Below are 27,052 nucleotides of genomic sequence, written 5' to 3'. Positions count from 1 at the left end.
GTTAAGCCAGGACTTGAAGGGATTCTTTTTTTTTAAGTTGTGCTTTAGGTGAAAGTTTACAGTTCATTTCTCATATAAAAATCTATACACATATTGTTATGTGATACTAGTTGCAGTCCCTATAATGTGACACCACACTCCCCCTTTCCTCCCCGCATTTCCCATGTCCATTCAGCCAGTTCCTATCCCTTTCTGCCTTCTCATCTCGCCTCCGGACAGGAGCTGCCCATTTAGTCTCGTGCATCTACTTGAATTAAGAAGCACACTCTTCATGGGTATTGTTTTATGTTTTATAGTCCAGTCTAATCCTTGTCTGAAGAGTTGGCTTGGGAATGGTTTTAGTTTTGGGTTGACAGAGAGTTCGGGCGCCATGTCTTCTGGGGTTCCTCCCGTCTCAGTCAGACCCATTAAGCCAGGTGTTTTTATGTGAATTTGAATTCTGCATCCCACTTTTCTCCTGCTCCATCAGAGACTCCCTGTTGTGTTCCCTGTCAGGGTGGTCATTGGTGGTAAGCCAGGCACCATCTAGTTCTACTGGTCTCAGGCTGATGGACTCACTGGTTTATGTGGCCCTTTCATCTCTTGGGAAACCCTGGTGGTGTAGTGGTTAAGTGCTACGGCTGCTAACCAAGAGGTCGGCAGTTCAAATCCACCAGGCACTCCTTGGAAACTCTATCGGGCAGTTCTACTCTGTCCTATAGTGTCACTATGAGTTGGAATCAACTCGACGGCAGTGGATTTGGATTTTGGTTTTTTTTTTTTTTTTCTTCATATTTTCCTTCTGTCTTTGGTGTTCTTCATTCTCCTTTGTTCCAGGTGGATTGGGACCACTTGATGCATCTTAGATGGCTGCTCACAAGCATTTAAGACCCCAGACATCACTCACCAAAGTGGGATACAGAACATTTTCTTTATAAACTTTGTTATGCCGGTTGACCTAGATATCCCCTGAAACCATGGTCCCCAGACCCCCACCCCTGCTACTCTGTCCTCCGAAGCGTTTGATTGTGTTCAGGAAACTTCTTAGCTTTTGGTTTAGTCCAGTTGTGCTGACTTCCCCTGTATTGTGCGTTGTCCTTCCCTTCACCTAAGATCATTCTTGTCTACTATCTAGTTAGTGAATTCCCCCTCTCCCTCCCTCCCCACTCTCATAACCATCAAAAAATGTTTTCTTCTGTGTTTAAACCTTCTCTTGAGTTCTTATAATAGTGGTCTCATTCAATATTTGTGCTTTTGTGACTAATTTCACTCAGCATAATGCCTTCCAGATTCATCCATGTTATGAGATACTTCGCAGATTCATCATTGTTCTTCATTATTGCATAATATTCCATTGTGTGAATATACCATAATTTGTTTATCCATTTGTCTGTTGATGGGCACCTAGGTTGTTTCGATCTTTTTGCTATTGTGAACAGTGCTGCAGTGAATATGGGTGTACATGTATCTATTTGTGTGAGGGCTCTTATTTCTCTAGGATATATTCCAAGGAGTGGGATTGCTGGATCATATGGTACTTCTATTTCTAGCTTTTTAAGAAGGCGCCAAATCGATTTCCAAAGTGATTGTACCATTTTCCATTCCCACTGTATAAAAGTGTTCCAGTCTCTCCACAACCTCTCCAACATTTATTATTTTGTGTTTTTTTACTAGTGTTAGCCTTGTTGGGGTGGGATGGTATCTCATTGTAGTTTTGATTTACATTTCTCTAATGGCTAATGATCGTGAGCATTTCCTCATGTATCTCTTAGCCACCTGAATGTCTTCTTTGGCGAAGTACCTGTTCATATTCTTTGGCCGTTTTTTAATTGGTTTATTTGTCTTTTTGTTGTTGAGGGTTTACAGTACCTTGTAGATTTTAGAGATTAGACCCTGATTGGATATGTCGTAGCCAAAAATATTTTCCCAGTCTGTAGGTTGTCTTTTTAGCCTTTTGGTGAAGCCATTTAATGAGCATGAGTGATTTTTAGGATCTCCCAATTATCTAGTTTCTCTTCTGGTCTTTGTACATTGTTAGTTATGTTTCATATAATGTTTATGCCATGTATCAGGGCTCCTAGCATTGTCCCTATTTTTTCTTCCATAATCTTTATCATTTTAGATTTTATATTTAGGTCTTTGATCCATTTTGAGTTAGTTTTTATGTATGGTATAGGGTATGAGTCTTGTTCCATTTCTCTTGCAGATGAATATCCAGTCATGCCAGCACCATTTGTTAAAAAGACTGGCTTTTCCCCATTTAATAGAGTTTGGGCCTTTGTCAAATATCAGCTGCTCATAGGTGGATGAATTTACATCTGGATTCTCAATTCTGTTCCATTGGTCTATGTATCTCTTTTACCAGTACCAGGCTGTTTTGACTACCGTGGCAGTATTATAGGTTCTAAAATCAGGTAGTGTGAGGTCTCCCACTTTGTCCTTCTTCTTCAGTAATGCTTTACTTAACCGGGAACTCTTCCTTTCCCATAGTTGGTGATTTGTTTCTCCATCTCATTAAAAACTGTCGTTGGAATTTGATCAGGATTGTATTGCATCTATAGATCGCTTTGGGTAGAATAGACTTTTTCACAATGTTGAATCTTCCTACCCATGAGTATTTTTTTCACTTATGTAGGTCTCTTTTGGTTTCTTGCAGTAGTGTCTTGTAATTTTCTTTGTATAGGTTTTTTTACATCTCTGGTTAAATTTATTCCTAAGTATTTTATCTTCTTGGGGGCTATTGTAAATGGTATTAATTTGGTGATTTCCTCTTGGAAGTTTTCTTTGTTGGTGTAGAGGAATCCAACTGATTTTTGTATGTTTATCTTGTATCCTGATACTTTGCTGAAATCTTCTATTAGCTCCATTAGTTTTCTTGTGGATTCTTTGGGTTTTTCTGAGTATAAGATCATATCATCTGCAAATAGGGATATTTTCACTTCTTCCTTACCAATTTGGATGCCCTTTATTTCTTTGTCTAGCCTAATTGCTCTGGCTAGGACCTCTAGCACAATGCTGAATAAGAATGGTGATAAAGGGCATCCTTATCTGGTTCCTGTTCTGACGGGGAATGCTTTCAGACTCTCTCCATTTAGGATGATGTTGGCTGTTGGCTTTGTATAAATGCCCTTTAGTATGTTGAGGAATTTTCCTTCTATTCCTATTTTGCTGGCAGTTTTTTATCATGAGTGGGTGTTGGACTTTGTCAAATGCCTTTTCTGCATCTATCAATAAGACCATATGGTTCTTGTCTTCTGTTTTATTTATATGATGAATTACATCGATTGTTTTCTAATGCAGAATGATTACCTGGTGTGAATCCCATTTGGTCATGGTGAATTATTTTTTTGATATGTTGTTGAGTTCTATTAGCTAGAATTTTATTGAGAATTTTTGTGTATGTTCATGAGGGATATTGGTCTGTAATTTTCTTTTTTTGTGGTGTCTGTGCCTGGTTTTGGTATCAGGGTTATGCTGGTTTCATAGAATGCGTTTGGGAGTATTCCATCCTTTTCTATGCTCTGAAATACCTTTAGTAGTACTGGTGTTAACTCTTCTCTGAAAGTTTGTTAGTATTCTCCAGTGAAGCTGTCAGGGCCAAGGCTTTTTTTTGTTTTTTGCTTGGAGTTTTTAAATTACCTTTTCTAATCGTTCTTTTGATACAGGTTTGTTTAGTTATTCTATCTCTGTTTGTGTTAATTTAGGCTAGGTAGTGTGTTTCCAGAAATTTGTCCATTTCCTGTAGGTTTTCAAATTTCTTGGAGTACAATTTTTCATAGTATTCTGTTATGATTCTTTTAATTTCAGTTGGGTCTGTTGTGATATTGCCCATCTCGTTTCTTATTCTGATTATTTGTTTACTTTTCTGTATTTCATTTGTCTGTTTGGGCAGTGGTTTATCGATTTTGTTGATCTTTTCAAAGTATGAGCTTTTTGTTTTGTTAACTTTCAGTTTTTCTATTCTCTATTTCATTTATTTCTGCTCTAATTTTTGTTATTTCCTTTCTTCTGGTGCCCGTGGGCTTCTTTTGCTGTTCTTTATTTTTTCAAGGTGTAGGGTTAATGTTTTGATTTTGGCCCTTTCTTCTTTTGTATGTGTGCATTTATTGCTATAAATTGACCTCTGAGCACTGCTTTTGCTGTGTCCCAAAAGTTCTGGTAGGATGTGTTTTCATTCTCATTTGATTCTGTGAATTTCTTTACTCCATCCTTGATTTCTTCTATAATCCAGTAGTTTTTGAGCAAGGTGTTCAGTTTCCATGTATTTGACTTTTTTTCTTTGCTTTTTCTGTTATTGATTTCCACTTTTATGGCTTTATGGTCAGAAAAGATGCTTTGTAATATTTCAATGTACTGGATTCTGTTAAGGCTTGCTTTGTGGCCTAATATGGGGTCTATTCTGGAGAATGTTCCATGTGCATTGGAAAAGAAAGTATACTTGGCTGCTCTTGGGTGGCATGTTCTGTGTATGTCTGTGAGATCAAGTTGGTTGATTTGTGGCATTTAGATTGTGCGTGTTTAAAGGGATTCTTTACGTCAATCTCTTGTGCTCTTTGAATTCTTTGCAGTCTTTTTTGAGTTGTCTCTTTAAATCAGTTTTGTGAGACAATAAAATATTATTTGTTTAAGTCACGGATGAGGACCCTGAAACTCAGGAACCTCATTGACATAGCCAGGAGGAGAGAGGACAGCCTCTAAATGACAGACACCATTCAGTTGTGTTGTGTCTTTGTTAGTGGAACTCTGTAAGTTGGTTTTGAACTTCCCATGCATGGAAGTTGTTCACTGTCAGGAATATTTAATATATTCTTGGTGAAAGAATAGAACCACAAAATAATCCTTCTTTGTAGTGTTGTTATTGGTTGGGACTGGAAGCAAGAATAATGAAATTTAGTGCTTAGTGTAATATTTAGGATTGTGTAAATGATTCCCCAACATCTTTATACTGAGGCACCCTTTGTGACTATTTTTTATCCTTAGTTTATTCTTCTCATTGACCCCACATGCAAGTCTTTCCTTTTCTAAAAAAAATTTTTTTTGTTTTTCTCTACCATAGTATGTGTGTGTGTGTGTATCTGATAGTTGTCTTTATCTTTTTCTCTTAAATTCCTGACCCCATTTTATCTTTTCTCAATGTTTCTGCTTAAGAATTTACAGACTCATGATTTTTAAATGATTCCTATTAGCATCTCTCTCTTATTCTAGGAATAACTGTATAAAATGCCCACTTTTTGTTAAAGGTGATTAACAGTTGTTTCCAAATCTGTTTCTTATTAGAACAGAATCAAAATCAGGCTATGTAGAAAAAAAAAGGAGGGGAAAAAAAGAAACCTTTACCCTTAGTTAACTATAATGACTAGCATTATGGGAATTTTATCTGAAACTTAAAAAAAAAAAATTTTTTTTTTTAAATTTTCTGGCCAACATAATAATCACCAACAGAAGAGTTATTAAGGAAGTTCTCAATATTATCATTTCAAATTTTTTCAGGCTGCTATCCTTGTCCAGGGCCAAACATGAATCCTATTGCTCTTGGGAGCCGCTGGCTTGCTTATGCAGAAAACAAGGTAAGGCATGACCAGTGTTTGGGTTACATGTGATGGAGTGAGTCTTGAAAGATTTTCCCTGTAGATACCTATGCTCCATAGGTGATTACCGACCAGAAATTAATGTTTAATTTACTAGTTTAGTTTTTGTTTCGTTAGGTTGGAATCGTGTAATCCATTATCTTCGCATCTCCTTTCTTGCTTTTGATCAGTATTTGGACTCTATTAAGAATTCAGAAACATTTGACTCTGTAGAACTTTAGTTTTCTAGGCTCTGCATAGAGTAGTTCACTCTATTAATCTCAAAGGACAGCATTAGGGTTATCACAAAACAGCAGCAACCAAAAAAAAAAACCAAACCTGTTGCTGTGAAGTGGATTCCAACTTACCACAGTACTGGTATTAAAAAATCAGTGGCTTCGGTGAAGCTAGAAACTGTGTCAGAAGTGACCTCTGCCTTCATCAGTAGATTGGGGAGCTAAGGCATAGAATAATTTAGTTGACTTTATGTGTATGCTTAAAATCAGATCCAAATAATAGTTTAGCCATTTATTTTACTAAGGAAATTACTGATCTTATCTATTAATGTGAGTGAAGATACTATATTTATACACTGAGAGTTTTATTTAATGTCCCTGTAAGACAAGTGTTAAATTTGGATTTTTGAAAAGAAGGTTAAATCCTTTTCATTAGAGACTTCAAAGAGGATTAGTATTTTTTGTTTCATCTTTACCTGATTATTTAATTATCTTGGAAACAATATGAAGTAATACAAATGATAATATCACGATGTGGTAAGTAAAGATATTATTTGGTGAAGCCATTTTTTTTTTTTTTTCACTAGCCTCTGGAATATACACAATCAGACCATTGAAGTAAAGTATTTTTGTAGATGAATTCCTTGATACTTTATTCAAAATTCTGTCTGTAACAAATAGTTACAGCCAGTGCAGTATTATGCTCTATCCTCTTAATTTTCCAGTGTATCTCATAAAAAATATTTCTTTCCAAATTACTCTTTTCAGACTTTGTTGACAAGTGGCATATAATTCAGTGTGATGACATAATGACTTTTTCTAATATTCACATCTGTAATACATCTCTGATGAGTGCTGAACACATCCTAGAAGAAGATGTATAAATTGTCCCTTGGCTGTTTTAGCCGTATTCTCACATGTGGGAAACTGCCCATTTACAATTGGTGGTATTATGCAAATAGCTATATATTGTTTTCAAGGGGAAAGAGCTCCCTTCATAGATGCGTACCCTGGATGGATGCCAGTTGTTTTGCCTTTGACATGTCAATAATATCTGATCTCATACACAGAGACTGGAAAATGTAGTAGAATTCACAAGGAATTTGCTAATCAGGTAGCTGTGTCACCCTTGGAAGAAACATTTCCATAGTATTTCCATAAGAGCTAGTATTTATTACCAATTTGAAGCCTTGATGGCACAGTGGTTAAAGTGCTTGGCCGCTAACTGAAAGGTCAGCGGTTTGAATCCACCAGCTGCTCCCTGGGAGAAAGATGTGCCAGTCTGCTTGCATAAAGATTACAGCCTTGGAAACCCTATGTAGCAGTTCTGCTCTGTCCTATAGGGTCGCTATGAGTTGCAAATGACTTGATGGCACTGGGTTTGTTTGTTTTGGTTTTGGAGCTTTTGGGCTGAGTGTGTAATTAGAAAATTGAATTTTAATTTTTGAGTGGCAGACACTTTCTATTAAAGTCAGTGAAAATGCTCTTTGACTAATATTTTAATCAAGAAGCCCTATATCTTGGTAGGGATTTTTGTTTTTCAATGCTCTGTTTAAAAATATAAATTAAACTCAGAACACCTATAATAAACTTGCAAAAATAGCTATAGTTCAAATAGCACCAATACCAGAAATAACACCCATACAGTCTTTACTCTCCATGTCTCTCCCTCTCCCTCTCTGTCTTTCCTTATGTCTCTCTTTGTGTTTCTTCCTGTCACTGTTTCTGTCTCAGTCTCCCCACTTCTTCCCCCTTCCTTCAGTCCTTCCTTCCCTCACTCCTTCCTCCCTCCCTCCCTCCCTCTCTTCCTCCCTCCCTCCTTTCCTTTTCTCCCTCCCTCATTCCTTCCTCCCTGCCTCATTCCTTTCCTTATGCCTTCTTCCCTCATTCCCTTCCTTCCTTCCTTCCTTCCTTCCTTCCTTCCTTCCTTCCTTCCTCCCTCCCTCCCTCCCTCCCTCCCTCCCTCCCTCCCTCCCTTCCTCCCTTCCTTCCTTCCTTCCTTCCTATGGTTATGGCTTTCATTTGATATGTAATTGAATACATTTATTTTTATAGTTATGTTAAATACATACTTGCTTGTATTTCCCCTTCTTTTATAAAAGCTAGCATACTATATATGCTTTTTTACACATTGCTTTTTTACTTAACCATAAAAAAAAAAAAAAAATATTTCCTGGAAATTAGTCCATTTGCTAAGAGTTTTTGCATTCCAGAAAATTCTGACTCATCTTTAAGTTAGATTAACCAAGATACAACCCATTTCTGATGCTGAATTTTAGGCCATGAATTCTGGTCTATTTAATTTTATGTAGAAATGCTAAGTCAGATTTAGCTGATTTGAAAAGGGAAGGATGTTGCCTATTTTCACACATTTGTCCTTAAGTATTTTAGTTACCTGAAACAGGGAAAAGATGGCATTTCCAAAATACTGTTTTTCCTCACACATGCAGCAGGAGGCAGCAGAGGGATAGCTTTCATAATTCTTCAAATGTGTATTTGTGAATGAAACAGTGCGTGAGATAGAGATTCTTTTTTATTAGACAAAACAATCACTTCAAACTTCTTGCTTTGCCCTTCATGAAAACATTTGCTGGTCACCTGTCACTTGGAAGATTTCTCACCACTCAGCACGAAATCTAGTTAAACACCCACTCAGTAAGGCATAACAGAGATTGCCTAATAAATAGCTTAACATCTAATATACTTTAAAAAGGTGTTCCCTTGTATTATAATGTATTAATACCCCTTTGAATTTTTTTCAACAATATTAATGATGAAGAGAATTTTAAATTTAGAATAAAAGGATAAAAGGATTATATGACAACCTTCAGGAACCCTGGTGGTGCAGTGGTTAAGAGCTATGGCGACCTTCAGCTGGTAGCCAAAAGTTCAGCAGTTCGGATCTTTAGCAAAGGACATGGTTTTGAATTACGTGAAGTTTTTTTTTTTTTTTTTTTTTTTTAATTTTGGGAGATGTGAATTTTTTGTGAATTCCAGGTACTTTAAAAATTCATTTTACTATGTGGTACTATTCTACTTTTGTTATCTTATTTCTTTTAGATGCTTCTGACAACATTTTCTAATAGACTTTTTTTTAGAGCAGTTTTAGGTTTACAGCGATTTCCCAGATACCTCCACCCCTTCTGTACACTGTTTCTTCTATTATTAACATCTTTCATTCCTGTGGTACATTTGTTACAGTTGATAAATCAATATCAATATATTATTATTAACCAAAGTCCATAGTTTATATTAGGGTTCACTCATTTTTTTTAAGTCAGATTAAAAAATCTGGCCATATTTTTGTAGATATAAAACTTTTTTTTTCTGGTCGAATATAGAAAGCGTAAGACCAGTGGGGAATTTAATCCTGGTTTATTGCTCAGCAGCTGGGTGAACCATCCATATTGAACTAGTGATTTGCTTAGAAAATTGGCAGGAGAACTTATTTATGTCCGGCACAAATAAGGGCATACCTTTTTTATTCCTAATGCTAAAAGTACTAAGTTCTCTGAAGTGGACAGTTATACGTGTTGTGGTCGATTTATGCATAATACGTGCCACTTTTCCACTGACAGTTGAAAATGGATATATGGCAAAGTCTTTTTTGTCTATTTTTAAAAATTTGTTTCCTTTTACAGTCTTTATAGAGGAATTAAGAGGACAAAACATCCAATTTGCTAGAATGTCAAATATTTAATGTTAGGAAGTCATGTCTAAGTCCTTTGATTATGTTTTTAAAATTTATTTGTGGAAAGGCTGCCAGCCCCAAATCCTACCATTTCAGAGTTTATGAATTCTTAAAGACTGTTCATCTTGTAATTAAAAACTGTAGTTGAGCATGAAACTGCGTGAGTGGCACCAGTGGGTTATAAAAAAGGGTAAAAGTGTCTCAGCAGAGCTTTTAGCTGTTTGTCTGAAATACACTCATGCAAACATTCCCACCTACCACCGCCATTATGCATGGTAAATAAACTCTCTCCTAATAGCCTGTTGAGTTAAACAGTTTAAAGAAATGACTTTCTGCTTCTCTCTCTCTTTTTTCCAGTTGATTCGATGCCATCAGTCCCGTGGTGGAGCCTGTGGAGACAACATTCAGTCTTATACTGCCACAGTCATTAGTGCTGCTAAAGTGAGTATCTCAGTAGTCTCTGGGAGAAGTGATCATGTGGAGTGATTATCAGGTTTCTCATCTGAATCGTATTGAGATTGTCCCTTCTGTTTTCATTCACAAATGTGTAGTAAACTTTCAGAAGTAAATCAGAATTATTTTGCCAATCATGAGTATTGGTTTCTAAATGATTTGATATTTAATGTCTCCAGGTTCATAAATAATACTTATTTTCTATTGTAATGATTATAGGGTTTATACTTACCCTACTTTAAATATTTAAGATGTTAGCTAGATTAAAGGCTGTTATGTAATTAATACTACTTTTGAAAGAAGCTTCAACATGTTTTAAGAGTGACTTTGGATTCTTTGTGATCTACCTACATTGATATCCCTTTGCATCTTTGGACATTTTTGAGTCTTCTTGACATAAAAAGAGTAAGGTTTTTGTATATCAACCATATAATATATGAAATTACTCACATGTAATTTGTAGAAACAATTCCAATTCAATACCATGTATCGTACTTTGCTCTTTTAACTTATCATTATACCTAATTTAAATATTTTTTTGAAAACATTTTTCTTATATCTGTATCATGTCTGTCACTCTCCCTGTTTCTGGACTTCTGAGGCAGAAGGCAAGAAAACTTTAACCAAACCCCTGGCACATTCAAAGATTCTTTCATATCAGGGGGCTCCCCCCAGCATGTTTGTCAAGTGAGTTATTTTCTTGTGTGGGGGTTTAATTTTGATGTCGGCTGGTAAACTTTGTGCTGATTATAAGGTATCCTTTTGAATTGTGAAGTGTACAGCAAAACAGGTCTAATAATAGGGATGACAGTGTGTAATGGAAAGCACAACTATACAGAAACTATACAGTTTAAAGCAAACCACAGGGAAGGAATCAAAGGTCACACTATTTTATGTAAAACAAATACAAAAATACTTCAAGATTGATCATAAATGCTTACACCATATGCTTTAGAATGTGTTCCTTGTTTTGATGGGAGAAGCATTGCATATTTTTCATTCAAAGGGAAAATAATGAACAAGTTTTTACATTTACAGTACTATACATTTTAGATTTCAGAAATTTTTATGAAGATCAGTTTTTCCATTGTATATGCAAAAATACATGGTTAAGAATTTGGCTGCTAACCAAAAGGTCGGCAGTTCAAATCTACCAGCCATTCCTTGGAATCCCTATGGGGTAGTTCTACTCTGTCTTATAGGATTGCTGTGAGTCGGAATCGGCTCAATGGCAACAGGTACGGGTATGCAAAAATTATGATGGTCATTTCAAAGAAGAAAAACTTAAGGCAGAATAATTAGTCAACATCTTCAGTGTTATTTAGTAAGTGTGTAGTGTTTTCACAAAGTATCAATGAGATTTTGTTCTCATCTCTTTTAGATTGATCTGCCTCATACAATTAAATTGATCATTGTATTATCATTTTGAGTTATTTTCAGTTATGGGATGGATGACACTTGCCCACACCTTACCCTCAATATTGTGAACTGTGAGGCAGGTACTGATGTCTTCTATATTTAGACTAACAAATGAGATTGATGACAACACCTTAATCCAGTCAATTTGTCATAGGCCATTGCTCACCAACAGGTTGATTGGAATTCAGTGGTAGCCCTGGCAATATACAAAAATTTCCCACTAGCTCCTGAATAATACATGTAACATTTACTTTTGTTTGTTTTTGCTAGATTGTGATGTTTATTCATGTTCACAGTTGTAAATTTGGAAGATGCAGGAAAAACATAGCCATGAACATAAAAATCACCCATTTCTTGATAGTATTGTGTGTATCAGTCATTTTTTGATAGTTTTTTGTGTGTCTGTGTACGTATATAGTGAAACCAGTGAGAGCCAGAACTTGATGGAACTGCCTTGTTTTTGGGTCTTGCAGCTTTTCCACTTTTGACGGGGTACAGTTTTAACACTTTTCTATCGCTCGTTTTAGTGGATAGAGCAGATTTCCGCCTTACACAGGTTCTGGCTTTCACAGGTTTTTGTATATCAACCATGTAATATATGAAATTACTTACATGTAATTTGTAGAAACAATTCCAATTCAATACCATATATCGTACTTTGCTCTTTTAACTTATCATTATACCTAATTTAAATATTTTTTTGAAAACATTTTTCTTATATTTGTATCATGTCTATCACTCTCTCTGTTTCTGGACTTCTGAGGCAGAAGGCATATTTTGGAATTTCTTTAAAAATATTGCCAAAGCTCAGCTAACAGATACATGAGAAAATGCTCTCAATCATTAGCCATTAGAGAAATGCAAATTAAAACTACAATGAGATTCCATCTCACTCCAACAAGGCTGGCATTAATCCAAAAAACACAAAATAATAAATGTTGGAGAGGCTGCGGAGAGATTGGAACTCTTATACACTGCTGGTGGGAATGTAAAATGGTACAACCACTTTGGAAATCTATCTGGCGTTTTCTTAAAAAGTTAGAAATAGAACTACCACACAACCCAGAAATCCCACTCCTCGGAATATACCCTAGAGAAATAAGAACCTTTACACGAACAGATATATGCACATCCATGTTCATTGCAGCACTGTTTACAATAGCAAAAAGCTGGAAACAACCAAGGTGTCCATCAACGGATGAATGGTTAAATAAATTATGGTATATTCACACAATGGAATACTACACATTGATAAAGAACAGTGACGAATCTGTGAAACATTTCATAACATGGAGGAACCTGGAAGGCATTATGCTGAGTGAAATTAGTCAGAGGCAAAAGGACAAATATTGTGTAAGACCATTATTATAAGATCTTGAGAAATAGTATAAACTGAGAAGAACACATTCTTTCGTGGTTACGAGACGGGGGAGGGAGGGAGGATGGGAGAGTGTTGTTCACTGATTAGTTAGTAGATAAGAACTACTTTAGGTGAAGGGAAGGACAATACTCAATGCAGGGAAGGTCAGCTCAACTGGACTGGACCAAAAGCAAAGAAGTTTCCAGGATAAACCGAATGCTTCGAAGGTCAGCGCAGCAAGGGCGGGGGTTTGGGGACTATGGCTTAAGGGGACTTCTAAGTCAATTGGCAAAATAAATTCTATTATGAAAACATTCTGCATCCCACTTTGAAGTGTGGTGTCTGGGGTCTTAAATGCTAACAAGCGGCCATCTAAGATGCATCAATGGGTCTCAACCCACCTGGATCAAAGGAGAATGAAGAACACCAAGGTCACACGATAACTATGAGCCCAAGAGATAGAAAGGGCCACATGAACTAGAGACTTACATCATACTGAGACCAGAAGAACTAGATGGTTCCCGGCCACAACTGATGACTGCCCTGACAGGGAGCACAACAGAGAACCCCCGAGAGAGCAGGAGATCAGTGGGATGCAGACCCCAAATTCTCATAAATAGACCAGACTTAATGGTCTGACTGAGACTAGAAGAATCCCGGTAGTCATGGTCCCCAAACCTCCTGTTGGCCCAGGACAGGAACCATTCCCGAAGACAACTCATCAGACATGGAAGGGACTGGCCAATGTGTTGGAGAGAGATGCTGATGAAGAGTGAGCTACTTGTATCAGGTGGACACTTGAGACTGTGTTGGCATCTCCTGTCTGGAGGGGAGATGGGAGGTTAGAGAGGGTTAGAAACTGGCAAAATGGTCACGAAAGGAGAGACTGGAAGGAGGGAGCGGGCTGGCTCATTAGGGGGAGAGTAGATGGGAGTATGTAATAAGGTATATATAGGCTTGTGTGTGACAGACAGACTGACTTGATTTGTAAACTTAAAGCACAATAAAAAATTTTTAAAACAAAACAAAATATTGCCAAAGCTACTACCAGAAATAAAGTGACTCTTCATTTCACTTCCAAGGTGTGCATATTTTATATAGAAAAAGATTCTGAGGTTAAGATGACTTTCCCCCTCCCATGGTAGTTTCTCCTAGTGAGGTGTATTATATATTATATACTTTGGTTTATATTAGCCTTCTAAGGTATACAGCAGTTCCAGTTTTACATAATAACTACATCAAAGTGACTTCTGTAATTAAATAGTACAATTTTAAGTATTTTTTGTTACTCTTACATTATCAATTATACATTTCACAGCTTATTAAGTAAGCCTTATTTTAGTCATCTATCTCATACCTTTTTTTCTAAAAATGTTTGTGCGCCTTTATTCTTACTTTACTTTTTATGCATATGTTCCCAGAAAGAACTCCTTATACTCCTGTTATATTAGCATGTTCACTTGGGAAAATCTATTATGTTGTACACTTGTAATACATGTATTTTTCTGGGTTTTTTTTTTTTTTTTTTTGTATAAAAATCTCCTTGAAAAACAGACATACAAACTTACAAAGACATCTTCAAGACTAGAAACCTCTGTAGAATTCTATCAAACATTTAAGAATTAAAATGGCAATATTACAAAGACTCTTCCAGCGATTAGAAAAAGTGATATACCTGATCTTGTTCTGTGATGCTGTATCACTGTGGTACCAAAATTTGACAAGCGTTATGTTCCTCATAAAGTGTTTGATAAAATCCAACTTGTATTCATTGGTAAAATCATTTAGTAAAAACAAGTAGTCCCTGGGTTATGAACATCCAGTTTACAACTTGTACTTGCCCTTAAATGTTATGTAGATTTGCCCTAGCTTTGAGACTGTTAAACTCACCCCTACTCACAACAAATTCTTCACCTTCTTCATACAATCACCTTCACTAGCTGCACGTGCAGCTTTTAAATCACTGAAAAAGCTTCAAGCCTTTTCTTGCTCTAACTCAAACCCAAACCGAAACCCAAACCCACTGCCATCGAGTCGATTCCGACTCATAGCAACCCCATAAAGTAAGGCCAAGTAAGAACTGTGTGCATCTGTTCCAGCTTACCTACAAATTCTTAAAGACACACTCAGAAACAGATCTCATTTGCAGCCCGGGGACTGCCTGTAGTGATAGTTCCCAGTGCTCTGCAATTCCATTTTTCTTGAATTGTAAAACGTAGTAATCATGGTCAAATTCGAGTCTATTTCTGATAATTCCGTTGTCTGGGTCCCTTGTTGTGTGTTGTTTTTGCTGGTTCTCATTCATGGAGTCTTGACCCCTTGTTTGCCTGATAATTTTTCATTGTGTTCCAGAAATTTTATTTCAAAAATTGTTTTTAGAAAAATTTTGTACTTAGGCTGTTGTTGTTCTTAGGTGCTGCCAAGTTGATCTCAACTCACAGCGACCCCATGTGACAGAGTCGAACTGCCCCGTAGGGTTTCCTAGGCTGTAATCTTTATGCGAGTGGATCGCCAGGTCTTTCTCCCAAGGAGCTGCTGGGTGGGTTCAACCTGCCAGTCTTTTGGTTAGCAGCCTAGTGCTTAGCCATTGCCCTACCAGGACTCATTACTTAGAATATTGTCTTCGTTTATCTTCTGCCAGACTTCTGGAGCACTTGCAGTCTGGGATTGTCTTAATCCAGTTTTAGGGATTGAGGTTATTTAAATGAAACTGACCAGCAATGGGTGTGAAGTTTTGTTTACTGCAGGTTCACTCTTACTTCCAGTGTATATCCCTTTATGTCCCAACCCAAAGCACTGAGGTAAGGTCAACAGGTAGACCCCCCCAGCAGACCTCTGTTGCCAGTACATTTCCTCCTCCTCCCTGAAACCTGTCAAAAGCACCACTTAGTGTTTTAGCAGACCTTTCCAAAATCAGCAAATGCCTGTAGGCCTAAATGCCCCTAGGCCTAAATGCCCAGCTAACTCATCAGGATTCCCTTCTTCTCTTTGATTTTGACCCAGTTACTCTTTACTATCTTGTTAAATATTTAATGTCTCCAAGAAGGCTTAAAAACAAACAACAACAATGTCCCCTTCAGTTTTCCTAATTGTTTGTATCTAGTCTGTCACCAATAGAAAATAAAACTTCTTCTTATTTATGACCATTTCTTTAATTTCCAGGTAAAAAGGCATTTTTTGAGGTCTAATATGGAAAATATGTAAAAAGCCATGTAGTATATGCTGTTTAAGAAAATACTTATCTTAAAATAGTTTTATTATTAAATGTTAAATCTCTTTTTTTGAAAAGAGTAACCGTTTATCTCTTCTTTCTGATGACAACTTCCTGTGTTGCTGCATTGAGGTTATGTAACCATTTTGTTAGATAGAGGGATTAATTAAAAATTTTTTTCTTCTCAGTGCAGTTATTAAGATAAACATATTAATTGTATTAGTAGTTGGAGCTCCTTTGTGGAAATAATATTTTCTGGATTTCTAAGTATTATTTAAAATTAATCTTTCTTTATACTTTTAGATTTTTCCCTTTGATTTTAAAAACAATTTAATTGCCAATTTAATATAAAAGTGATAAATTCTCTATGTTAGTAAATGGAAAATTTAAGTATTGAAATTGCTTAACTTTTCAAATTAGATTACTTTGATAACCTATAAAATCTTGGTGTGGGTTTCCTATTTGCCTCATAACGGCCTTATTTGATTTTTCCTTTAATGTATTTTAACTTCAGTGTGGTAAATTGATTTAATAAAAATGCCTCTGTTTTCTCTTGTTATTTGATAACTTCTTAATGACAACTAACAGCTTTTGTGAGAGCAGCACCATTAGCACTAATGGGTTGGGAGGACAACTTATATGACATGGGAAAGGTTAAAGATGACAAGTGACACTTTGGCAAATCTGCCTGCAAGAGAACAGAACAAATTTCATGCTAATTTCAACTATAGGTCATAATGGATTATCTCACACTTTCGTCTATAGCCTCTGATAATCACAGATTAGTTCTGCGAGTACTTTAGCTAATAAGGAATGTAATGAACTTTAATATAGATACCTCGGATGGTTAAGGACACTCAATCTAAATTATCTCTATCTGGCCAAATTAGATTTTTATATTTTAATTTTTGATTAGCCTTTACCTTTTCTGAGGTATGGATTTGAGGATATCATCAGGTACACACCCTAACCACTAAAATCAATTGGAAAGACAAATTACTGTGAAATGTAAAAACTGTTAAGTGACAACATTATATATTACTTCAGAACACTAATGCCTATGGATTTGTTTGATTCCAGCATTGAAACACATTCCTTATAAAGGCAAAGTTTTACTAATGGGGAAAACTTCCAGCACTCCTCCCTCACCTGCCATATTAGGCTTTGTTTTGAAAGTTTATGAGTTATGACCAGGAGTAGTACTATCTTGCCACTTACTGTAGATTTGCTGCCTGTTAATTTTTGGATTCAGATTTTTCACCACATAATAAGTTGGCCCCATTGATAGTTATAATTTTGTTTTCTTAGAAATATCAATAACTCTTCATGTAAAATGAGCCTTTGACTATGAAATATACACTTTGTCCCCTCATTTTTTCATGGTGCGTTTTCCTATCTCTCTTATATTAACTTTTCCTGTTATCTTACTGTTTGCTTTGGTACATTACTTTCTGTTTTTTGTGTGCTCTAGTTCTTCTAGTAGGGGCCCTTTTAGTTTTATTCCTATTCATTGGTACAAGAGCATGAAATAATAGGCTTGGGGGCAAATGGGGACTATACGCAACCGAAGACTAAAACTAAAAGGCATTCCTTTGATAAAGGGATAGCTCCTTTAAGTGGGAGCATCACCATTAGCATTAATGGAATAAGTACATCAGCTGAGGCATCTCAGAGGTTAATCAGGCTTCCTGGCCAGCTCTTGACATCAGTACACTGTGGCGCCTGATTCTGTTGGTCCTTCAGAGGCTTTCCTGACAACACCCTAACAGACTTTGTGTAAGTCATTTCTTGTGAATTATTGAAACAAACATTTGACTGCTAATTGATGAGCGCTAATGTGTTTTATAATCACTGCAGTTTGAGTTTTTAGCACTAAACAAAACAGTTAAAATTGATCTGTGGCTTTTTCATGGTTTCTTTCAGCTGTATGTGATCTTTTTGTTTGAATCCAGTAGATGACTTTGATGGTCATTTTATTTAAGTATTCATAGGATACATTATTATGGTTTTCTTTTTCCTCCCCCCCCCCATCATACATCTAAAAAATAATTGAGTAGTAGATAATTTAGCTTTCAATTAATTGGCCCTCCAGTTGATGTGTCTGATGCTGTCCAACCCAAATAACTTCATCTGGGTAGGACCACTGACTATGCTCTGTATTCATGAAGTGTGAAATCATGAGTAATAACAGAAACAGATTGAAAGGCAGTGTAGGATGGAGATTTAAAAATTAGGCTCTGGAGACACACAGTCCTGCTTTTGAATTCTGGCTCTGTCATTGGCTAGCTGTTTGAGCTGCCATTTTACTTAACTTCTTTAGCCCCAATTTTCTCTCTGTAGAACTGGGGAAATCTATATAGTTAAAAGCCTTGATTAGTCCCTAGTCTATGGTAAACGTTCCACTGAAACATAATTACAGTAAAGTGCACACATTGTTAGTGTCAGTTATATGATGTTTTAATGGAAAATTTCTTAGTAAATACCACTTTTTCAATTCCATCCTTATGTTGTCACATAATTTAATTTCAGCCCAGATGTTGCTTAAATAAAAATTGGGTCTTAAACAAACAAACACCCTTTTTAAATTATGATCTGAAATACCATGTATATAATAGTGTATATTTTAAAATTTAGCTATAGCATATGCTAGAATATAGGTAAGGTTATTTTTTCCCCATAATTAGTAAAGAGTTACCTTATATTTAAAACCCTTGTAGTCTGTTGTATTGGGGCTACTGTTCATACTTTTGGACTTTATATACTTTATGTTGAAGTTAAAGTATATCTGAATATACTTTAATTTGAAAGTACTTAATTCTGGATGCATGTATATTATATAATGTTATTTTTAATATGGCCGTGTAATCTAGGCTGCATATCTTGGGCTCTGATGATGACACTCTTCTTTAACCTGTCTGAGTTACATAGTTTTCTCTTTCAGCTTTCTTCCCTTTAGATGAAAATATGGTTGCTTTAAAAAATATTTCTTTCTGTTAAAGCATATGAAAATATTCAGATTATGACATTTATATAAAAGAAAAGGTACTCACACATGACTAATCTATTTTCTTTGAATGGCATGCAACTGATACATAGTAAAATATCATCTTTAATTTGAAATAGCATATTAGAACCGTTGCATTGAATTTTCTGTTACAAGATAGAAAAGAATCCTTTTAGCTAATTTTATGATATTTCATTTATCTAGTAATTAGTATCTTGAACAAAGATAATTTTACACATACCAAATCTTGACATGCAATATTATATAGTGTCACATTATAGCTTTACTTTGCAAGCTTTACTTATTCTACCAATGTCTCAGCCTTTTTTATGCTAGAAAATAGATATAAAATTTGATTTGGAATATTAAAAAAAAATAGTACATCATATAGTGCCACTTCTTACAATGTTACATATTTTAAGATATATACATTAAGGGGAGGGGAAAAATATATAAAATTTTATACCCTCATGTGGAACGAAGCTCTTTAATTATTTACCTTTAACTTTATTCTGGAACTAATACTGATTTTCTAACTAAAATTCAAGATTGCAATAAAAGTCAGACTGAATTTCTGTGATAATTCTCTTAAAACCACTGCTACATGAAAAATTGTAAGTATATAAAGGCTTTCTTAATATAATGAATATGAGAGTTAATAGAATGTGTATTTCTGTTTAGAAGTCAAATACTGATGTGAAGTCATATATTTTGCCTTTTATTCCATAGACATTGAAAACTGGTCTGACAATGGTTGGGAAAGTGGTAACCCAGCTGACAGGCACCCTGCCTTCAGGTGTGACAGAAGATGATGTTGCCATCCATAGTAATTCACGACGGAGTCCTTTGGTCCCAGGCATAATCACAGTTATTGACACTGAAACAGTTGGAGAGGGCCAGGTAAGAAGAGCATGCAATGTGTATTTCAAGAAGAGGGTGGACTGACTATCATTTGGGATCAATATCAGCCAAAATGTACTAGGCCTAGGAGATCATTAATTTGGAATTCTAGAAATTGAGATTATTTCAGGTTAGAATTTTTTCAATAATAATAATGGTACTAGCATGTTAAAACTTGTTATTTCAAACATTATAGATATCTCAAACCTGAAGATAAAGCTGAAGTTCTAAGGAATTCTCTTTATCAGAATATTTATTTATAAATAAATGATGCTTTCTCTTTATACTGTTCCTTTCATAATGCCACTTCATTTTTTTGTGTAATGATCTTTGTTATAATCTAAATTATAAGACTAAAAATTGCTGTTTAAGGCTGAGGCTTGCTCATAAAAGGAATCAACAAGACCTTACATATTTGGGAGGGAAATAATAATTAGTGAATAATATAAAAATTAGTGTAGATAAATATTGTCATTTTCTTATAAATAGCAAAAAAAAAACACACACATGAAATCTCAGTGTAGCATATCAGAATATATGTTGTTGCTGTTAGATGTTGTTGAGTTGGTTCTGACTCATAGCAGCCCTATGTACTATAGAATGAAACACTGCCCCATTTTGCGCCATGCTCAAAATCATTGTTATGCGTGAGCCCATTGCTGCAGCCCTGTGCCAATGCCTCTCATTTAGTGTGTTCCTCTTTTTTGCTGACCCTGTACTTTACCAAGCATGATGTCCTTCTCTAGGGACCCATCCCTCCTGACAGCGTGTCCAAAATGTGTAAGATGTAGTCTCGCCAACCTTGCTTCCAAGGAGCATTCTGGTTGTACTTCTTCCAAGACAGATTTGTTCGTTCTTTTGGCAGTCCATGGTATATTCAATATTCTTCACCACCAACACCACAATCAAAGGCATCAATTTTTGTTCGGTCTTCTTATTCATTGTCCAGCTTTTGCATGCATATAATGGGATCGAAATACCATGGCTTGGGTCAGGCGCACCTTAGTCTTCAAGGTGACATCTTTGCTTTTCAGCACTTTAAGGAGGTGTTTTGCCACAGATTTGCCCAGTGCAATAAATCATTTGATTTCTTGACTGCTGCTTCCATGGGTGTTGATAGTGGATACAAGTAAAATGAAATCTTTGACAACTTCAATCTTTTCCCCATTTATCATGATGTTTAAAAAATTTTTTTTGTTTATTGGTCCAGTTGTGAAGATTTTTGTTTTCTTTATGTTTAAGTGTAATCCATACTGAAGGCTGTGATCTTTGATCTTCCTCATTAAGTGCTCCAAGTCCTCTTCACTTTCAGTGAGCAAAGTTGTGTCATCTGCATAACGCAGGTTGTTAATGGGTTTTCCTCCAATCCTGATGCCTCGTTCTCCTTCATATAGTCCAGTGTCTCGGATTATTTGTTCCGCATACAGATTGAATAGGTATGGTAAAAGGATACAACCCTGACAAACACCTTTCCTGACTTTAAACCATGCAGTATTCCCTTGTTCTGATTAGAATACATGGTAATAGCTTATTATAAAATCTTGTATCATCAGATAAAAACAAAAAAGTAGTTGTAATATTTTTTTAACATAGATACAGAAACATTTAGGAGGAATGATTATAAACACGAGAAAACATTTTATGCTTGCATTTAAATCTTTCTGGTAAAAAAAAACCCGAGTGTAATTGGGTTCTGATTTTTCCCTTTGACACTCATGAACGTTATTATTATTATTTGTATCATAGTCTTGTCTTGGTTTTTGAAATATTTCTTAAGAGGTTTTTTTTTAATTTTATTCCAGTAGTTTATGATCATTCCTACAAAAAACAATCTGAAATTAATGCCTCGAGTAAATAAGAGCAGAGCAACATTTTGGAAATATGTATTATTTTAGTTTTATATAGAGTATAACAACATATGTAATTCTGTGTTCAGAGCATAATGTTTAGAAACAATGTGAGCGTTAAAGTATTAATCCTAAATATTGTAATTTTTGAGAAAATTAATTTCCACTATACATGGATCGACATCTTGATGAAAGATGATTTTATCTGGCAGCTTCTTATGTGGTTTTTCCTATAGTAAGATCAGATGAGCCTTCAAGAAAATGTTTCATTTACTGCAATTAAAAGAGAATAACTTTGAAATTCGGGGTTATTGAATTCGACTGTCATATTTTATTTGAAATCTGAATAACAGTAATTCTCTCCTCCCCCATCTTTACTTTGTGGTTAACCAGATATATTAACCCATTGCCATCGAGTCATTTCCAACTCATAGCAACTCTATAGGACAGAATAGAACTGCCCCATAGGGTTTCCAAGGAGGGGCTGGTGGATTCAAACTGCCAGCCTTTTGGTTAGCAGCCAAACTCTTAACTAATATGCCACCAGGGCTCCCTAGATGTGTTACAGGCTTCTATCCTTGTCTAAAACTCTTTTTTAATGAAGCACTAGCAAAGTTTTCACTTCACTGTAATGAGTTTTTTTTTTTTTTCATTCTGTTAATTAAGTGAAGTAGGTAGATTGAAGTGGATAGATACATACAGAGGTTCTCTTTTTAAACTGGAATTAAATATACAAACCCTTTAGGTTTTATGAGTATTAAAGCAAAAAGTATTTTCTTTGGACCTTTGATCCTTGGTTCTTAATTCATCTACAAGGCCACCCACATTTACTGTGAAGTAATAACTCTCATCAACATTGTCTAGTTTGGTGATTGTAAGCCTTTTAAAGATGTAGCACTTGTTGACAGAGATTTGTGGCTATTTAAGGATAGAAAATGTTCTCTCAATGTTTTTGGTTAAATCAAGAGGTAAAACTCATATATGAATTTATTTCATTATATTGAAGCACAGGCAGTGCCCGGGTTATGAACGTCTGACTTACGTACAACCCATAGTTATGAACCAACCCCAGTAAAGCTTATTATATTAAAAACTTGAGGTACATGCAATGTTTCATAATAACAAACGGGCACTACTTTGTGACACCCATCAAAACATTATTATTATTATTACTGTATTGTTATGTTAAAGATGTTTTAGTGTATCTGGAAGTGTTTTTTAGTATTTTTTATGCATAGAAAGATTCACTGTATATTGTATACTAAGACAAACATTTGATTTACTGACAACTGACATTAGATAGGAACTGTTCCTGACTGTTCTGACTTATATACAAATTCGACTTAAAGACTGACTTAGGAATGGAACTTGTTCGTAGTTCAAGGACTGCCTTTATAGGAATATATTATTAGAAAAAAGTTTAAATAATTAAAACCATAGCATAAGAATTTATGTTTTCATATGTGGTTTGGTTTTTCATTCCTGTTCTTCATTAACTTTTTATGACTTTAAACAGGAATTTTCAGTAAGTGAGTTTAGGAATATGTAAATGGGCTAGGTCGTGGAGTTGTCAAAGTTCATTTCTCTGTGACTGATGTGTTGGAAACACTTGAAACACTTAAAAGATGTTTATTAGGAAATAGAAATTATAGGAATGTTAGTTTTTAAAAGTTAAAATCTCATGTTGTTGACCATGAAATATTTTATATTATTGTTTGGGGACTATAATCTATTTTCATTTCTATTTATTACATATTCTGAAAATTTAACTTGATTTTAAAAATCCACCATAAAACAGAAAATAAATTTATTTTCAATAAAAGGTATGTTGCTATGTACATTTTAAAAGAATTATAAATATTTTCAAAGCACCAAGATTCCCTCAGAGTATAATACTGACCGTCTTTCTTTTATTAACGTGAATCTGTTTTTTGTCAGGAGGACATTTTTTTGTCCATGATTAATAGTTCAGTTGGAGTATGAGGCTGTTTTTTGGATTGCAGTGGTTAATGTCATAGATTTATCACTTTTAGCTCTTTCCACTGATGTTTGACCTTAGCTGTAATGTCTTTTCTTTTCCTCATATATCTCGGGTAGTAAGGCTGATGTTACATTGACTTTTGCTGTTTAAATCCATTGAGCCTTTAATAAAGATATTTTCATGTTTACAGTGGTAGTGTATGAAATTTGACTCTTTATCCTTCTGATGATAAATTGATTCGTTTGATTTTATGATGACAGGATCATTGTTTAGTAACTGCATTAAGGCAGAATGGATTTGATTGACTTTGTGTCCATTTTTATCTGTTACTTTTCATGTTTTATTTAGAAGCATTTCTTGCCTAGGATAAGTTGAGTGGTATAATTGCCTTTACAGGCTTATATAATTGAAGTCATAATGGATAGTAACTACTATTTAGCAAGGTGGGGAAATCTCTAATTAACAAAAAAGGCTTCAGAATGATGATATATAAACGAGCTATTTCTTGCCCTGAGAGCAAATGTTATTCATAATAATTTAATGATTTTGTCCATCTTGTTCAGACAATAAAGGCTGGCTTATCCATCTTGTATCAATTAAACTGTTTGTTTTTGTTTTAGTATAGTCAAGGTGTTAATACATATTTAGGGGTTCAGCCTGCTTAGTTAAGTGGTGAGTAAAGATTATGTCTTAGGAAAACTGTATTTGAATATCTCTGGTACTAATGATTTGATGTTTTAGGCAAAGTGATAATTCAGTTGTAAAGTGCCTGGTTCTATAAGAAGAGAGGGAAAGGAAAGGGAATTTTGTAAGATCAAGCAGTAGAACAAGGGGCAAAAGACAGGAATAAATATTTCACAGGGAAAAAAAAATGATGTACAAATGGTCCCTCTCTGTAATGTAAATTAAAACTATACTGAGATACTATTTATCACCTATCAGAATAGGAGAAATACAAAAGCTTGCAATATACAGTTTTTAAAATTTTGAAGTAGTTACGAACTTATACCAAAACAAAAACCAAACCCATTGCTGTTGACTCATGGTTGTTGGAATTGACTTGATGACAGGGGGTTTGGTTTTTGTTTTGGTATAAGTCCGTAACTACTTCAAAATTAAAAAATAAAAACAGTATATCACAAGCTTTTGAATTTCTCCCATTCTAATAGATGATAATGTTATCTCAGTATAGTTTTAATTTACATTTATCTTGCGATGAGTGGAGTCGCAGAGAGGGACCATTTGTATATTTAGTAAGTTGCAAATATATCCATGTGCCCTTAACTCAGCTTTTTCTAGCTTTCCCCTTATGCTGACATCTTATATAGCTGAAGTACAATATCAGAGAAATACCAAATTTTTATTATTAAAAGTTAAAAACTGCCTAAGTAAAAGAACTGTTGACAGTAATTCTCTATCTAGAGAAAATATCTTTTAGGAATCAAGTAGAAACAAACATACATTTTTAGAAAATGGAAAACTAAATGAATTTGTCACTAGCAGATTTACTCTTAAAGAATGCCTAATGAAAGTTTTCCAAGGAAATGATAGCAGTAGGAGGCTTTGAACTTGAGAAAGGAAAGAAGAACAATGGAATGGGTAAAAAATCGTGCTGTATGTAATAGATTATCCTTCCTCTCATCAGTTTTTAAAATTATATTTAACGGTTGAAGCAAAAATTATAACATCATCTGATAAAGGGTTCAGTGTATTTCAAAAAAAATTATGACATTTATATTTTTAAAAGTGCTAATGTAATTTGAACTTCAGAAGTTAAAATGTCTTACAGTATCAGGAAAGCAAAAAGACAACTCACAGAATGAGAAAATATTTGCAAATCATATGTCTGATAAGGGACTGTATCCAGAATATATAAAGAACTCTTGCTGTTAGGTGTTGTAAAGTCAGCTCTGACTCATGGTGACCCCATTAACAATAAAATGAAACATGGCATTGTGTATTTGGAGTGCCTTCCAACCTAGGGTGGTTATCTTCCAGCTATATATGAGACAGTATTCTGTTATGATCTATATGGTTTTACTGATTAATTTTTGGAAATAGGTTACCAGGCCTTTCTTCCTTGTCTGTCTTAGCCTGGAGCTCTACTGAAACCTATCCACCATGGGTGACTCTGCTGGTATTTGAAATATCAGTGGCATAGTTTCCAGCTACCACAGTATGACAGACTGACAGACAAATAGTGAAAAGAACTCTTACAACTCAGTAATAAAAGGACAGATAACTTAATGAACATTTCTCAAATGGCCAGTAAACTCCTGAAAAGATAGTAGAACTTCATTAGTCATTAGGGAACTGGAAATTGAGACTATAGTGAGATACTACTTCACGCCCAGTAGGATGGCTATAATAAAAAAGATGGGCAATAACAAGTGTTATCAAAGATGTGCAGAAATTGATACTCTCATACATTGCTGGTGGGAATGTAAAGTGGTGTAGCTTCTTTGGAAAATAGTCTGGCAGTTTCTTCAAACAATTAAGGATAGTGTTACCATGTAACCTAGCAATTCAACACCTCGGTCTAACACTCAAGAAAAATAAAAACGTGTATCCATATAAAAAACTTGTAAACAAATGTTCACAGCAGTATTATTAATAATAGCCAAAAGGTGGAAACAACCCAGATGTCCATCAGCTGATGAGTGGGTTAACAAAATGTGGTAGATTCATACAATGGAACATTATCTTGCCATAAAAAGAAATGTAGTACTGATTCATGTTACAACATGGATAGACTGAAAAGATTATGCAAAGTAAAACCAGTCACAGCAGACCACACATATTCTATGGTTCCATTTATGAAAAATGTCTAGATTAGGCAAATTTATAGAGACAGAAAGTAGATTAGTGGTAGCCTAGGGCTGGGAGGTTTCAGGGGAAATAGAGAGTGACTTTTTGAGGTAATTAAAATGTTCTACATTTGGTTGTGGTATTGGTTACCTTACTGTGAATATACTAATGTTTGAAAAAACTATTGAATTATCTAGCTTCAATGGGTAAATTGTATGGTATGTGAATTGTATCTCAAAGCCATTTAAAAAGAGGATACCAATATGTCTCTTAAAGCAAAGACCTAGTCTTTATGGAAATGTTGGCTTACTTCATTTTCCTGGAGATTGCTCATATAAGGAGAGCAATGTTTGTATGTGTGTATGGTGTTTTTCTTCTTCTTTTTTTTTTTTGCCTCATCTAATATTTTTGAAGGATGTCCCTGGGTGGCACGAACAGTTAAGTGCTTAGCTACTAACAGAAAGTTTGGCAGTTTGACACCACTCAGAGGCAGCTGTTACAAGACTCTATGGGGTGCAGTTCTCTTCTGACACACAGGGGGTTGCTATGAATAGGCAACTGGTACTAGTAAATTTTTTAAAGGTCTAATGTAACCA

The 27,052-nt window shown here is 35.1% G+C and overlaps 1 protein-coding gene across 20 annotated transcripts in view; it reads left to right on the top strand.

Annotated features, from left to right (window-relative positions):
* The window catches only part of BCAS3 (BCAS3 microtubule associated cell migration factor), a 623,309-nt gene that overhangs the window by 186,261 nt on the left and 409,996 nt on the right, over positions 1-27,052 (top strand). For all 20 annotated transcript variants that reach the window (XM_064271347.1, XM_064271344.1, XM_064271335.1 and 17 more), the window contains 3 exons: positions 5,470-5,546; positions 9,831-9,914; positions 19,650-19,820. In XM_064271347.1, the coding sequence (XP_064127417.1) occupies positions 5,470-5,546; positions 9,831-9,914; positions 19,650-19,820 (332 nt within the window). The remainder of the gene's footprint in view (positions 1-5,469; positions 5,547-9,830; positions 9,915-19,649; positions 19,821-27,052) is intronic.

This window comes from Loxodonta africana, chromosome 18 (genome assembly GCF_030014295.1).
Source record: "Loxodonta africana isolate mLoxAfr1 chromosome 18, mLoxAfr1.hap2, whole genome shotgun sequence".
NCBI lineage: Eukaryota > Metazoa > Chordata > Mammalia > Proboscidea > Elephantidae > Loxodonta > Loxodonta africana.
Note: the sequence above shows the minus strand (reverse complement) of the source record. Positions and strands in the feature narration are given on the sequence as shown.